At 39.9% G+C, this 16848-nt stretch overlaps 1 protein-coding gene across 4 annotated transcripts in view; it reads right to left on the bottom strand.

The window, feature by feature from the left end:
- Positions 1–16848, bottom strand: part of Herc2 (HECT and RLD domain containing E3 ubiquitin protein ligase 2) — a 181677-nt gene that overhangs the window by 111538 nt on the left and 53291 nt on the right. For all 4 annotated transcript variants that reach the window (XM_006540639.2, NM_010418.2, XM_006540637.3 and 1 more), the window contains exons 15-20: positions 16284–16535; positions 13731–13924; positions 11377–11577; positions 6990–7218; positions 6741–6865; positions 5383–5561 (exon numbers count right to left, since the gene is read on the bottom strand). In XM_006540639.2, coding sequence (XP_006540702.1) covers positions 5383–5561; positions 6741–6865; positions 6990–7218; positions 11377–11577; positions 13731–13924; positions 16284–16535 — 1180 coding nt within the window. The remainder of the gene's footprint in view (positions 1–5382; positions 5562–6740; positions 6866–6989; positions 7219–11376; positions 11578–13730; positions 13925–16283; positions 16536–16848) is intronic.

Below are 16848 nucleotides of genomic sequence, written 5' to 3'. Positions count from 1 at the left end.
GCTAAGGTATAGGAACTCACCCTGATCACACATTACAAGGAACACATAGTGAGGTCCCCTTTGACCTCCCCTGGCAAGCTCACTACCTGGTAAGTAGCCCTGACAACCATGCAACAGAAGAAATAGGTCTAGAATTTCACAATCAAGATACATCTCAGTGGGGTGGAGCTGGCGAGATGTCTCAGAAGTTACAACGACCCAAGTTTGGTTCCCAGAAACCATAGGTAATCTAAAGCCTATGGTCTCCATGTGTACCCATGCTCACATGCACATACCCCCACACAGGCACATACATATGTACATAATTTTAAATATTAAATCTTTTATAAAATGATACATCTTAAGGAGCTAATGGTATAAAAAATTTAGTTTATTTCCTTTATTACAAAGTTCAGATCCATAATCAGAATGTGTAATAGAGTTCATTTATTACAAAAACATCAGGACTCTTTTATTTTCACATGTAAATAATATTCTGTAGTGCCTGCCAGCAAAAACTCAAGAATCAGTCTGAAACCTGTTCTTCATTATTTTTAGCAAGGATCAATTTCATCAACTCCCATTTTTAAAGAAATAAATGACAGGAAATGTTTCTAGGTTCTCTTATATTTTTAGACTATTTTGTAAAAACTGAACTAATCAAGTCAATATAAGTATCTTCTGATCATTACTGGAAGAACAAAATGTCTATTCATATAAAAATGGCACATTATATCAAAAGATTGCCTAGTCGGCCATCACTGGAAAGAGAGGCCCATTGGACACGCAAACTTTATATGCCCCAGTACAGGGGAACGCCAGGGCCAAAAAGGGGGAGTGGGTGGGTAGGGGAGTGGGGGTGGGTGGGTATGGGGGACTTTTGGTATAGCATTGGAAATGTAAATGAGCTAAATACCTAATAAAAAATGGAAAAAAACAAAAAAAAACAAAACAAAAAAAAAAAAACAACACTAAAGAAAAAAAAAAAAAAAAGAAAGAAGGCGAGAAAGAAGCTAGCCCTTCAAGTGTGCTTTAAGAGCAGCGAGCTGATGGGGAATGCATTTCCCACAGCAGAACAGGATGAGGGGGATAAAAAAAAAATGGCACATTATATATGCTTATCTTAACAGCCTAGATTTAGAGGCACTCAAAAGGCTTCTCTGACTGATTTCCAAAGAGTCTAGCAAACCAGGTATAACTGTGTGGCATATGTGAGAACCTACCTGCCATAGGAATGGAAAACACACTCACTAAATAAAAAGACGACCTAGAGAAAGAGCACCTATATGTAAGTTTTTAGTCACATAAATAAAAGTAAAAGGAAGCACTCATAATTTAATATATTTACCACATGCTCTAGCTTTGAGAGACAGCCCACAAAAGTACAACTAACAGAAACTTAGTCCTCAGTTGGGCACTAATGGGAGGTGGTAGAACCTGGAAGAAATGGGACCTGGTAGAAAGACCTCTGGTCACTGGAAACTTTGTCCCCTCAAAGGGGATAATGGAAGTCCTGCCCTTCCTGTCTTTCTATTTACATCCAAGCCACCATAAGATGAGCACCTTTAATTAAAGAAGATCTCAGAAGATGGAAAGATCTCCCATGCTCATGGATGGGCAGGATCAATATAGTAAAAATGGCTATCTTGCCGAAAGCAATCTACAGATTCAATGCAATCCCCATCAAAATTCCAACTCAATTCTTCAACAAATTAGAAAGGGCAATCTGCAAATTCATCTGGAATAACAAAAAACCTAGGATAGCAAAAAGTCTTCTCAAGGATAAAAGAACCTCTGGTGGAATCACCATGCCTGACCTAAAGCTGTACTACAGAGCAATTGTGATAAAAACTGCATGGTACTGGTATAGCGACAGACAAGTAGACCAATGTAATAGAACTGAAGACCCAGAAATGAACCCACACACCTATGGTCACCTGATCTTCGACAAGGGAGCTAAAACCATCCAGTGGGGAAAAGACAGCATTTTCAACAAATGATGCTGGCACAACTGGCAGTTATCATGTAGAAGAAAGATAATTGATCCATTCCTATCTCCTTGTACTAAGGTCAAACCTAAGTGGATCAAGGAACTCCACATAAAGCCAGAGACACTGAAACTTATAGAGGAGAAAGTGGGGAAAAGATATGGGCACAGGGGGAAAATTCCTGAATAGAACAGCAATGGCTTGTGCTGTAAGATCGAGAATCGACAAATGGGACCTCAAAAATTACAAAGCTTCTGTAAGGCAAAAGACACTGTCAATGAGACAAAAAGGCCACCGACAGATTGGGAAAGGATCTTTACCTATCCTAAATCATATAGGGGACTAATATCCAATATATATAAAGAACTCAAGAAGGTGGACTCCAGAAAATCAAATAACCCCATTAAAAAATGGGGCTCAGAGCTGAACAAAGAATTCTCACCTGAGGAATACCCAATGGCTGAGAAACACCTGAAAAAATGTTCAACATCCTTAATCATCAGGGAAATGGAAATCAAAACAACCCTGAGATTCCACTTCGCTCCAGTCAGAATGGCTAAGATCAAAAATTCAGGTGACAGCAGATGCTGGCGAGGATGTGGAGAAAGGAACACTTCTCCACTGTTGGTGGGATTGCAAGCTTGTACAACCACTCTGGACATCAGTCTGGTGGTTCCTCAGAAAATTGGACATAGTACTACCAGAGGATCCGGCAATACCTCTCCTGGGCATATATCCAGAAGATGTCCCAACCGGTAAGAAGGACACATGCTCCAATATGTTCATAGCAGCCTTATTTATAATAGCCAGAAGCTGGAAAGAACCCAGATGTCCCTCAACAGAGGAATGGATACAGAAAATGTGGTATATTTACACAATGGAGTACTACTCAGCTATTAAAAAGAATGAATTTATGAAATTCCTAGGCAAATAGATGGACTTGGAGGGCATCATCCTGAGTGAGGTAACTCAATGACAAAAGAACTCACAAGATATGTACTCACTGATAAGTGGATATTAGCCCAGAAACTTAGAATACCCAAGATATAAGATACAACTTACAAAACACATGAAACTCAAGAAGAATGAAGACCAAAATGTGGACACTTTGCCCCTTCTTAGAATTGGGAACAAAACACCCATGGAAGGAGTTACAGAGACAAAGTTTGGAGCTGAGACAAAAGGATGAACCATCTAGAGACTGCCATACCCAGGGATCCATCCCATAATCAGCTTCCAAACGTTGACACCATTGCACACATTAGCAAGATTTTGCTGAAAGGACCCTGATATAGCTGTCTCTTGTGAGGCTATGCTGGGGCCTAGCAAACAAAGAAGTGGATGCTCAAAGTCAGCTATTGGATGGATCACAGGGCTCCCAATGGAGGAGCTAGAGAGAGTAACCAAGGAGCTGAGGGGATCTGCAACCCTATGGGTGGAACAACATTATGAACTAACCAGTGGCCCCCGGAGCTCGTGTCTCTAGGTGCATATGTATCAGAAGATGGCCTAGTCGGCCATCAGTGGAAAGAGAGGCCCATTGGTCGTGCAAACTTTATATGCCTCAGTACAGGGGAACTCCAGGGCCAAGAAGGGGGAGTGGGTGGCTAGGAGAGTGGGGGTGGGAGGGTATGGGGGACTTTTGGGATAGCATTGGAAATGTAAATGAAGAAAATACCTAATTAAAATAAAATTAAAAAATTTTTTAAAAAGAAAATACATTTTTATACAAAAAAAAAAAAAAAAAAAAGATGAGCATCTTTGCTGTGCCATACACTTCTACCATGATGCAACACAGTCCCAAATGCAACAGAGCCAACTAACCATGGAGTAAAACCTATGAAATGATGAGCCGAAATAAATCCTTTCTCACAGTGAGACAAAGCTAACACATTCAAATACTTTGAAAATTTTACCATTTCAACATGAACTCAGGAAAAATCTATTGGGGTGTGTGTGTGTATGTGCATGTGTGTGTGTAGTTACTCTTTGAGTACTAGAGACTGAAGCTGTCATGTATGCTAGGCAAGCACTTTACAACTGAGTCCACCCTCAGCTGTACAGTCCTTTCTATTGGTTTTTATCACTGAAAACTTTATCACTTTATTACTAAAACTGACAATAACAATTAGTTTTAAAACTTAATCACCAAAATTCCATCACTAACCTACTGACGAGAGAAGCTACACCTACCCTACCTACTGCAAACGTGGACACAGCTGCTGTCAGAACCTTGGCTCCTGATGTTAAGGCAACTTCCTGGGCCAGCCCACTCTCTTTATGAATATACAATACAATCTAGGCATGTTAGGAGGAAGAAGTGGGAGACTCAGAAGTTCAGGGATGCACTTATCTACATAGCAAATTCAAAGCCAAGCTGGTTATACTAGTCTGTCCCTTTGCCTCCTCTCCCAAAACTGAAAGCATAATAAACAAAGAGCCTAGATTCAGAAAACAGAATGTTAAGAATGTGATTTCTTTCTTTCTTTTAATGATGTATTTATTTTTATGTCTATGAGTATTCTATCTGCACATACACCTGCATGGCAGAAGAAAGGCATGAGATCCCATTGTAGAAGGTTGTGAGCCAGAACCTCTGGAAGAGCAGTCAGTGCCATCTCTCCAACCCGCAAATGTGATTTCTTTCACTGACTTTTTGAATTATCTTCTTTATCCAAATATGTCTGGCTTCGACCCTTCCCCAGGTTAACTTTGATGACAGTCTGAGTTCATTTCATCCTTACTACACCTGAAACTGACTTTCCAAAGAACCGCTCACTATTCTTTCATTACATTTTTAATTTAAATTAAAACTTATCTTGTAAGTTTTTCTTATAAGTTTGTCTTATCAGCTTTTCTGGTTTTGTCTTTTTTCTGTTTTGCTTTTCAAGACAGGGTTTCTTTGTGTAGCCTTGGCTGTAGTATTAACCTCTTTAAAAAGTAACCTTGCCTGGGTTAGAGAGATGGCTCAGCAGTTAAGAGCACAGGCTACTCTTTCAAAAAACCTGAGTTCAATTCCCAGCATCCACACAGCAGTTCACAACTATTTATAATTCCAGGTCTAAGGAATCTAACGCCCTCACACAAACATGCATGCAGGTGTATGTACATCAATGTATATAAAATAAAAAATATAAAAATAAAAAATGTGACCATGCCATAAGTGTTATTCCTTATTAATGGACATACAAATATTTTTATGACACTTCAATTGTAAAGTGTTACAAACTTCTCCATAGCCTCTCCTTTTAGCCATGTTTAAAAACCTTCTCTTCACTCTAAAACTCTATCCTAGATAATCTTTTGAGTAAGTCTTCCACAGCTAAACCCATTCTTCAGGGTTTAGTGTTAGATTTCACTAACTGTTTAAAACAGTAACGGTGAACTAAAATACAACACAGCTAATACTATTTACCTAAGAAGCTGCTGTATGAGTTGAACTAGAGGCAAGCACTGTTTGCCAGATGATTCATAGATCCCAGTATTAATTAGGTCTTTATCCAGAGGAGTCCTACTTCTATGAAATGTGGAGGCACTGGCTTCTTGTTCATCAATTTCTTTTTCCTTCTGTGCTTCTTTTTTGGCTTCTATATCCTGAAATTCATAAAACACAAACTGGTGAACAGAGACCTCATCAGTAGCACAGCAGTCCGAGCCTCAGCTGCTGATGCAAACAGCTGACCATGCCTACCTGTATACCCTGTCAGAAACTCCACCTTCTGGTTGCTATGGTTTTAAATATATTATTCTCTTTCTTTCTGCTTTTCTTCTCTTCTTTTATGTGCATGAGTGTTTTGCCTACATGTATGTCTGGACAACATGTGTGCCCAGTGTTGGCAGAGGCCAGAAGATAACATCAAATGCCCTAGAACTTGAGTTAGTCATTGTAAGCCAGCACGTGAGTCCTGGGAATCAAATCAAGGTCATCTGGAAGAGCAGCAGCCAGTACTCTTATTGCTGAGTCATCTCTCCAGCCTCAAGACACTGAAATCTTTGCCAGCAATTCTGACAATACTAAGTATTTTATGACTCATACAGAGTCAGGAAAGAGCTGCAGCTCTTACATACATGTTCAATTGTAAGAAACAGAGCTCATCTGGAAATAAATAAGCACACATGCATCCTAGAACTCAGCTAATGCCTCCCAAAGTATTTAGTCACAGGAAAAATACATGCTCAAAGGGTTAGCACCCACTTTCCCCCCTGACGAACTTAATAACCCTAGTGACCACAGTAGACTTAAAACCATAAACAACCAACAAGTGTTACAAGCATTCAATGGAGTACTTTTCAACAATAAAAAGCATGAAAAAATTCTCAATCATAAGAACAAAGTAGTAACAAACTGTGATGTGGTTAAATACAAAAACCATCAATTCAGGCAAAAGAAGAGGTATTACTACCTACTGTGCCATTTACATGACATTCAGGGCAGACAATCTACAGGCAGGGGAGTAGCCTAAATGCAAAGGGACATAAGGATCTTCCAGGGTGATGAAAATAATCTATGTGATGGAAGGATCTGTCAAAATCATCAAAGTAGACACTTAAGGTGGGATCATTTTATCACAAATAAAAGCAAGAGTTTTAAATTTTAAAAATTTGTATGTAACTAAAATTTTTACATTTTGGGTTCTTTAAATTTTTTACATTTTGGGTTCTTCAACGATTATAGTCACGATTCCTAAATAATGTCCGAGTACAGAGTTTTCAATCGCAACCATACACTAAGTAAAAGCACTCATTGACTCCTCTGTACTTCTAGGGCCATACCTGAATTTCTGCAGTAATGGCTGCATTTAAAGCTGACTCCAATCCTCCATCAGCCATCAAGCTGCCAACTAAAAGATCAATCATGAATCGACGACCTGGACTTATATTCACTTCATTGCCTGAAACTGAAAAAAGAAGGTTTTGCTCTGTTAAGTTTGCCGTTTGTTTTTAGCAATGTGGATAAGTGCCATCCCACATTCCTTCCCACGTTCCTGTCTGTGCCCAATTCTTCACCTAACAAAAGCTCACCTGTGCAGGGCAAGAGTGCTGAGAGTGCCCTGGCCCGCTCCTCAGCTGTGGGCAGCAGCACAGACCAGCCGCTCTGTAGTACAGCCTGGGCAGCTGACTGCACAGTGCTCAGCACTCCTGCACTGCTGGCCAGGGTCACCACGGTCTGCTTCAGGCTGTTCAGGAGCACACTGCCCAGACCTAAACCAAGGAATTCCGGGTCAACCTGGTGACTAATGGCAGCATGCAACTATAAAAAGAAAAAAAAAATTATTTAGAACATCCAAAAGCAAATGTATTTTTCCAAATGCTAATGAAAGACTGAATAAAGTTTAAATTGAAATTTTATATAAACAAAATTAACTTTTCAGTTCAAGTTGACATCCCTTACACAAAATGTTTCAATGTTTCAGATATTGGAATATGTTCACACATAGGAGGTAACTTAAAGGACTTGTGTATTACACAAAATTTATTTGTGCTCCATATACCTTATACCATATACCTTATATATGTAGCCTAGATATAAATTATACATTATTTTGTTTGTTGTCCTAGAACTCACTTTGTAGACCAGGCTGGCCTTGAACTCACAGAAATCCACTCCCCTCTACCTCCAAGGAGCTGGGACTAAAGCCATGTGCCATTATGCCCAGCTACATTATTTTAAATATTTTTACACACAAAGTAGTTGGTGTACAATGAATTTTCTATCGACAGAATCACATTAACACTGAAAAAGTTTCAAATTGGGACCATTTCAAATTTTAATTTTCAGATGACAAAGATTGATCCTTACATGAATTTTTAAAACTACTAAAAATTTTTAACCACTATAGCTGGGAAATATCACTGTGAAAGTACTTTACAAAAACAATGTCTTACCCAGCTTTGACTATGCAACTGCAAAATACAAGATCAGCACAAAGGACTAAATAATGTAGAACAGCAACTATCAGTGCAATCCCCAACAGTCTATATCCAACAGAAAAATGCCTGGAACCAACCGCAGTTTAAAACTAGATAACCAAACTACAGCACACAAGCAAAGTCCTCAGAGAAAAACAAGTACACTGACAAGGCAGGAGTCTGCCTTAAAAAGCAGGGCTCAGGCTGGCCTTTAGAGCAGCCATCCAGTGACCAGAAGAGCAGCTCCCAAGCTCCTCACAACCACCTGCTAAACCTGAGCTTTCCCTAGAAATCTGACAGCCTAGTGTGACAGAGTGCTGCACTATTCATATGCAAAGTTTCTAGTGCACAAGAAACCAGGGAGCCAGCCTACCTTCTGAGTAGCTACAAGATAACAGTCTACTGCCCATCTAAGCACAAATATCACAGGTCAAAATGAGCACCTGATCCCACTACAGCATGTAAAACCCTACAACACAACGGAAACAAAATCAATACTGGCTTCTAGGGTCACCTTGACCAAACCAAGAGAAACTGCTGTCACTATGAAAGGAACAGGCATTATTGGCAACAAAATAACATGAGGGAGAATATTTTTCAAAGAAAATTATGTCCCTAGAGATGGTGACAATTAAAAAAGGAAAAAAAAAAAGTACATATAAGCATATGAAAAATACTCTTAGAAGTTAAGGATCGCCGGACGTGGTGGCGCGCGCCTTTAATCCCAGCACTTGAGAGGCAGAGGCAGGTGGATCTCTCTGAGTTGGAGGCCACCCTGGTCTACAGAGTGAGTTCCAGGACAGAGACACACAGAGACACAGAGAAACGCTGTGTCAATAGAACAAGGGCCGGGCATGGTGGTGCACGCCTTTAATCCTAGCACTTGGGAGGCAGAGGCAGGTGGATTTCTGAGGTGAGGCCAGCCTGGTCTACAAAGTGAGTTCCAGGACAGCCAGGGCTACACAGAGAAACCCTGTCTCAAAAAACAAAAAAAAAAAAAAAAAGAAGAAGGAGGAGGAGGAGGAGGAGGAGGATCAGAGAGCCAGTAATACTGAATAGACAATGAAGTCACTTACCACCAAGCTTAACAACCTGCTGCATGGGCACATGGGAGGTAGAGGCATATGGATCTCTATGAGTTGGAGGCCAGCCTGGTCTACTAAGCAAGTTCCAGGACAGCCAGGGCTACACAGAGAAATTATATCTCAAAAAAACCACTATAACAACAACAAAGCAGACACCAGAAAACAAAAATATTGAGATTAAAAACAAAGGCTTCAAAATTGACCACTTTTTAGAAATGCAAAAACAGTTCCAAAAACAGAAGCGTTGAGACAGAAGTGTGCAGGGCCAGGCAAGCTCCTTTGTGCCCCTTCTACATTCTAGGTCCTGCCCTAATAGTCATACTTTTGGTTTGCATACACTGAGGCTCCAGTTGCATGGGCCTAGGAAAATGTGCTAGAATCACCATCTTATACAGTACTCCAAATAAATAACTGTTACATAATTCAGTAATAGGGCCTATTGAGCTAAAGGAACAATTTTTGAACTGAAGAAATAAGTAAACCACTTAGAACAATAAGATTGAGAGATGAATGGTGAAAGAGACAAAGATTTAAAACTACCAAAGAAGTCATGAAAGGTGGGAATATAAAAAGAAGTTCAACATATTTATTAGACTTCTCTAAGGGGATATAGATTAAAAGTAGAGAGCAATTTCAAACTCAATGAGAACATGAACTCAAAGGCTAAGTAACATCCATAAATTCAAGTTACATTTTAAAAAGGTTTACCTATTGTAGATGCCAACAAGTGCTTGCTGACAGGAGCCTGATACAACTGTCTCCTAAGAGAGTTGTGTTTTCACTGCCAGGGCATATTTGGGTTGGAGATTTACTGAAACAAAATGGCACCCAACATATTGATTTGAACTCAACTAACCTGAGATAAAAATTCACTGCCCTCCAACCCCTGAATGGGGCTTGGGCAGTGATCTAGGCTGCAGCAGGATGGATTTGAAGCTGACTGGGTCTAAGCGGCGTACAGAGAATGGCAGAGAGGCATCTATGCCCGAGAGAGCCTTTCTGTGTTTGCCTTCCCGTATCTGTCGCTCCCCACCCTGCCTCCCCAACCCCCAAACAGGGACACAGACAATGAGTGTCTTTCTACACTCAGCTCCTCCCTGTGAATAAAGAATAGGGAAACAAAGGTACAAAGGGCTCCAGACCAGGTAATTCATTGATATAAAGAGAGAAATATAACCTTTTGATATTTAAAGATGGGAAATTTCACTGCGGTTCAGAACTAGATAGGGAATATTAGTCACTGACTCCAAGTAGAGAGAGCAGTGATAATTGCCTGCTCTGAACAGGTATTAATTAATAGAAGTCTCTGGCTCTAGGTAGAGAGCATAACAGACAGATGTTATAATAGGTATTAAATAAATGTCTATGGCTCCTGGTAGAGAGCACAACAGACAGGATGGCTGCTCTAGGCAGAGAGCTTATTAATTATGGGAAATTTCTGCAACAGGTCCCCCTCTAAATCAATTATCTTTGAAAAGCTAAAATAAGCAAACATTTTTCAAACTTTAATCTCACATACCCTGAAGGGAGAAAAGGAAAACCTTTATAAGAAGGAATCTGAGGAAGTGATCTCATCAGAAGACAGTGTAAATTAGCAATGGTCACAAAGTCAACTGACTACTGGGAAAACAAAGGACTACATTTTGAGTATGGCATCTTTAAAAATTCTACTAGAGAAAAATTAAAAAATAATTATACTGTTATACCAGCCCCAAAGTACTTTTGTTACTATTTTATAATCATAAAACCATACCATTTCCTAAAGTTAGCATACCTACCTGCATACCCATACTCAGACACACATACACAGGCATAATTTAAAAAATAATGTATTTTCAAAATCAGACAATATTCTTTCTAAAATTTTAATTGGAAATGTTCTCTTTCAGAGACAAACAAAATAACAGTATCTAATATAGTGAAAAGGCAGTTTAGGATCATCCTACAAGAGTAACAAAGAGAGACTAGTAGAAAGGCTGGGTGATTTTCATACCCATGTGAGGAAGAGAAGGTACTGATGTAGGGAGCCAAATTACTGAATACAGCTTTCACAGTCTAAAAAACAATCCAGGGGACAATGGTCTGTCAACTGGAGTTTACCCCTCTCTTTCTTCTACTGTCTCGGGCATTTCTCCATACACACTCTCCGCACATGAATGTCAGGAAGGTGCTTATGGCAGAAAGAACTGATTCTGTACATACTCTTACCTATATGCAATGACTGACTTCTCGGAAAAACAAAACAAGATCAAGTATACACGTAACCCCATCGTAATCTTATTTTAAAATACTTTCAAGGTTTTATTATCAATTCAGTGAATAGGGTGAAGTTCACACATTCAATGCCCATGAATACACTCAGGAATGCCTGAGGCATTCATAAAGGACAGGAAACCAGCAAAAAAAATTAGCACCTGCAGTCGCAGAAGGTTCAGCGTTGCCACAGCCATGCACTCCTTCTCTTGTGGTGGGGGCCAGTCAGCAGTGCCGTCCATCCCCTCACTGACCTGACGCAGCAGGAGATCCAGCTGCTCAAACGTCATTGAGCAGATGTCCACTACAAAAGGGACACGAAGGCCAATGGACCACTCAGAACAAGATGACCACGCAAAGCTCTGTGCAAGGAAAAAAGGAACCTAACATGAAATCTGTAGGTTCATCAGTAGTCTCATCCACTGAAGACACTTACACTTAGTGTGAGGAAATACCCCATGTTACCACTTACTCATCCCTCTACACCCCCAAATTCATGCCTTCTAGCTTATAAACTATCTCTAATTTCCTCTCCTATTTCACCATCCCACCTCACTTCCACACCTAAAAAAAATGGAGTGTTTTCAAAAATGTTTTCATTCACAAAATTACTAATCTATACTAATGGCTGGGAGTGAGCACACAACCAACTTACAGCTCTAAGTAGTGTATACACAACCTTCCAAGGAAGGAAACTGAACTATACCATCAGTATGACAGTCAGAGAACAATTCACCTAGAAAGAGTTTAGAGGGAAATTTTATAGTATGAAATGCAGAGAGACAAAAAAAAAAGGGGGGGGGGCTAAATCCGATGACCCGGGATGCCACTTTAAGTAACCTAAAAACTGAGCCCAAGCAAACTGAAGTGAAAGGCACTTTAAAAAGAGGAAAAAAACAACATAGTTAAGAAAAAATATGGAGTCAAAAATGAACTGAAAGTAATTATTTTTAAAAATCAATAAAATTAAACCTGTAATCAGGGAAAACACTGAAGTCAAAAAATATATACAAATTACTAGTATCCAAGTGGCAATATGACCTCAAGAGCTTAGTCAGAGAATACTTAAAAAACAAAACAACTGGCCCAAATTGGGATCAATCTCAAAGGGAAGTTCCAAGGCCTGACACTATTACTAATGCTGTGGTGTGCTTACAGACAGGAGCCTAGCATGCCTGCCCTCCAAGAGGCCCAACAAGCAGCTGACCAAGACAGACGCAGATACTTACACTCAACCAATGGACTGAAGTCAGGGACCCCAGTGGTTGAATTAAGGAAAGGCTGGAAGAAGCTGAGGAGTGACCCCATAGGAAGATCAGCAGTTTCAAGTAGCCTGGACCCGCAAGATCTCTCTCAGACATGGAGCCACCAACCAGACAGCATACACAAGCTGGTCCCAGAACCCTGATACATAAAGGACTGCCTGGTCTGGCCTCAGTGAGGGAAGATGCATCTGACCCTCAAGAAACTTGAGGCTCCAGGGAGCGGGGAGGCCTGGTGGAGTTGGGAGGAGGGGGACATCCTCTTGGAGATGGGGGAGGAGGAATGGAATGAGGAACTGTCAGAGGGAGGACCAGGGCAGACAGGGAGGGGGATTTACTGGACTGTAAAAAAAAAAAAAAAAAAAAAACCTACCCATGAAACAGAAACCAGGAATGCCTCTATTCCTGTTTAAAGACTGAACTTCTAATGAAACTATATATTTCTAGGCTCAGATGAACTCACAAATATTTAAAGAAGAAATAGCATTGTATATAACCTCTTTTAGAAAACACAAGGCAAAGTGCCCTATTTCTTTTCTTTTCTTTTTTTTTTTTTTTTTTTTTTTTTTTTTTTTTTTTTTTGGTTTTTCGAGACAGGATTTCTCTGTGTAGCCCTAGCTACACTTTGTAGACCAGGCTGGCCTGAAACTCAGAAATCTGCCTGCCTCTGCCTCCCAAGTGCTGGGATTAAAGGCGTGCGCCACCACGCACGCCCGGCTTTAGCCTCATAGAAATCAAGCAAGAGCACAAAGAAAGCTGGATGCCAGTAACCCTGAGGAGTGCACACACACACACACACACAAATAACAATATATTATCAAGTAAAACTTATAAACATTAGAAGGATAAAACACCATGACCAATAGTTATAGCAGTAATGCAGAGATTAGTCAATATTTGATAACTGGAACGTTCCAATATGAAAACTACTTAACTTACATAATGTCAGAAAAAAAAATTTTTTGAACAAATTTCAGCATCCATTTAGAGTATGTCCCAAAAAAAAGAAGCAACTGACAACCAACACTAAAGAGCTAAAGATAGAGGGTAGGAGGAAGAGAGAAGAAGAATATGCTGTCTCTACAATGTACAGAAGAAAAGGCTGAAAGAACTAAATGTAGTAATTTGTTGTGGAACGACTGCAAGATAGAAGGATGACACACAAACCCGGGTATTTCTACATACTAGGAGTAAGCATTTAGAAAATAAAATAAAACTGTACATGACACCAAAGCTCACTATGTAGTCAGTACCTGGGCAGGCCCACAAGCGATTCCAACTATGTGTTTGCTGTCCAGTCCTGGGAGTGCAGTCGGTTCTGGCTTGGTCACACGCAAAGTGTCAAAGTGCTGGCACTGATCATTGCTCCCCCAGCTGTGCACCTCACTGTCTTCTGTCAGAGCAAGGCAGTGCGTGGAGCCTGCAGCCACATCAATCACCTTCTTCCCTAGAGAGAAGATGGGCACAGTTACACCATTAAACCTATGGCTGTAAGGACATCTGCTCTCAGCTACAGAAGAACATAAATCCTTCAATATTAACTTCTGACAAGTAACATCCTTTAATATGAAGCTCAATTTACTTGATTTGACTATGCTATTAAAATATATACCATGTCTTGTCACCTCTGATTTGTTAGTAACACAGTCCAAAGCTAGAGCTGCAGTATGAAGTCTTTTTCTCCGTTCCTTATTCAGAACCGTATTCAAAAACACTGTATGATTTTTAAGTTCATATCCCTAGTCTTATTCATACAGAATAAGATACAGACACACAGATATATATACACAACATAAAAAGATACACCCTGTAATTAACTAACAAGATCATCAGAAAGCCTGATAACTTATTCATCTGCACTGTTCAAGAACTTCTGAGGGCTTTAAACCCTGTCCCAAAAAACCTACAAACTTAAAGCAGCACTCCTTTGGCTCTTTTAACAGATAGGCTGCCTGAGAAACTGCTTTTTAAACATGCTTGACCACAAAAAATTCTCATCATTAATTAATTTTTTAAAGATTTATTTATTATATGTAAGTACACTGTAGCTGTCTTCAGACACTCCAGAAGAGGGCGCCCAATCTTGTTATGGATGGTTGTGGGCTACCATGTGGTTGCTGGGATTTGAACTCAGGACCTTCAGCAGAGCAGTCAGGGCTCTTAACCGCTGAGCCATCTCTCCAGCCCCCATTAATTAATTTACTAACTGATTGGCTGATTGATTACTGGGCAGAAGAGGGCATGCCACAGAACACAAGAGGGGGTCAGAGGGCAAGTTTGTAGAGTTGTTGTCTTCCTATGGGGGTCGCAGGGATCAAATTCTGATCACCACACTTGCAGAGCAAATTCCTTTACTAGCTGAGCCATTTTGCCAACCCTGTTCCCACTAATTCTGACATTTAATTATGTTAGTGAGAAAATGGTATTTTCAGTTAATGACTTTTTTCTTCAGTATCCCAGATGTAGCCATGCAAAGCATACTCTTCACTAAAGACCTTTTCTCAAAGCCTCATGATGTAAACATTTCTGGTTGTGAAAGAAAGTATACCTTTTAGAAGTAAAGCATTGTATCTTTTCTTGTAGGTGAATCTAACATAATCAACAGTGTGTTTCCATGTAATGTCAACAAAGTCAGCTGAAAAAAAGCGTTACCCTATAAGTCTGAGTTACTGTAAGCTAACATCAATAGTAATTTAAATATTCCTATAGTAAAGTAATTCGACAAATTTTACTTAATAACTAGAAACCTAGATTTTCTGTATGAATGGAGAAAACTGTTAGAGGCCAACTGATTTCCAATAGAGTTGTGCAAACAGTGAACTGTGTTATTTTGCCACTTATCTCAGAAGCCTGGGGATTAAACACCCGATGAACACAGAAGACTGCCTCTGACTAAAGTAGTAACACGCTGTAAATAAAACTCATGGGCAAAAACTGGAAAGCCCTATTTCCAAACCCCCTCAGCAAAGAAGCAGAGAGAGGAAAATGAATTAGTGTAGAGATCCACTAAACTAGTCCATGAAACAAAATGCAGGCCAAATCCTGATCTGTGAATAAACTAAAGGAGACCACAAAAGGACTACTCCCTTAACAATTAATAAGCTAGCCCCTTAAGAAGAGTGCGCTTCACTCTGAACTAAATAAAATACCAAAGGGTCCAATGGGCATCCATGTACTAACCTTGCTGGCTCACTGACCTCACCTTTCTCGATTTCTTGTCAGCTCGTATGTACTTCACCAGCACCCACTTAGGACAGTATGGAGACAATCTACAATCCCACTAGGCCAAACATTATGGGGAAAAAAGGAGAGTTTTTCCTTTATAAATTCCATGGTTTTAATGGTTCTTTCTCCAAACATGCCATTCCTTACAAGAATGCCTGAGACTATGTGAGGATCTCTCAGAGGGGACCCACCCTCTATGCTATAGTGAGGACCCTCACTCACAACTACTCCTGGACTTCCCTTTCCTCCTCAATCTTCAAAGCAGATTACACAGTTCTGTAACCAAGCACATATACCTCACCACCAAAAACAAGGTCACAGCAGACTAAGTCGGGAGAAATCAAGCCGACTTCCAGCTCCAACACCACAGCACACTAAGTCTCAAAGTAAATGAATTAAAAGTTAAATTTGATGAGAATAATTTTAGGACATTTATTAAAATAAATAAGCCATTTTCCATTATTTACAGCTATCAAGATATTTCTAACGACACTCCATTCACTGGATATAAGGTAAGAAAAGAAATCTGAAAACTTCTAAAAAATAGATCCACAAGGGTTTAATTTTACTCCTGCAATCACCTTGCAAACCTTCCAAGAGTTTGGGATAACGGACATGTTCTTCTGTTCCATGACCAAGCCTCTGATTGTCACCTTTCCCCCATGAATAAACTTGGCCATCTTTTGTCAAGGCAATAGAAAACTGACTTCCACAGCGCACTTTGATGACATCTAAGTCTTGAAGTTTTTCAATCAGCTTTGGGGTTTTGCAGCCATCACTTCCACCTCTGCCCAACTTCCCATAGTCGCCATCTCCCCAAGACCACACTTGGCCTAGAAAACACAAATTAAAAAAACATTTAAGTAAAAATCATTGCACATCATGGTGGAAGCTTTAAATGACTGAAAATAATATAACCCATAAAACACATAAAACAATCTTACCTATATATAGTTAATGCAACACAGATTATTGACTAAATGTAATCTAACGTATATTTCAGATTGATACATTAGCAAATGTAAACAAGAGCTAGAGAGATGGTACAGTGGCTGACAATACTTGATGCTCTTAAGGGGACTCTGGTTCCCACTCAGCACTCAGAGCCATCCTAAATTCCAGTTCCAGGGAATTGGCACTCTCTTC

The sequence above is a fragment of the Mus musculus genome, chromosome 7 (genome assembly GCF_000001635.26).
Source record: "Mus musculus strain C57BL/6J chromosome 7, GRCm38.p6 C57BL/6J".
Taxonomy (NCBI): Eukaryota; Metazoa; Chordata; class Mammalia; order Rodentia; family Muridae; genus Mus; species Mus musculus.
The sequence above is the reverse complement of the archived record's forward strand: the minus strand, read 5'-3'. Positions and strand labels throughout refer to the sequence as shown.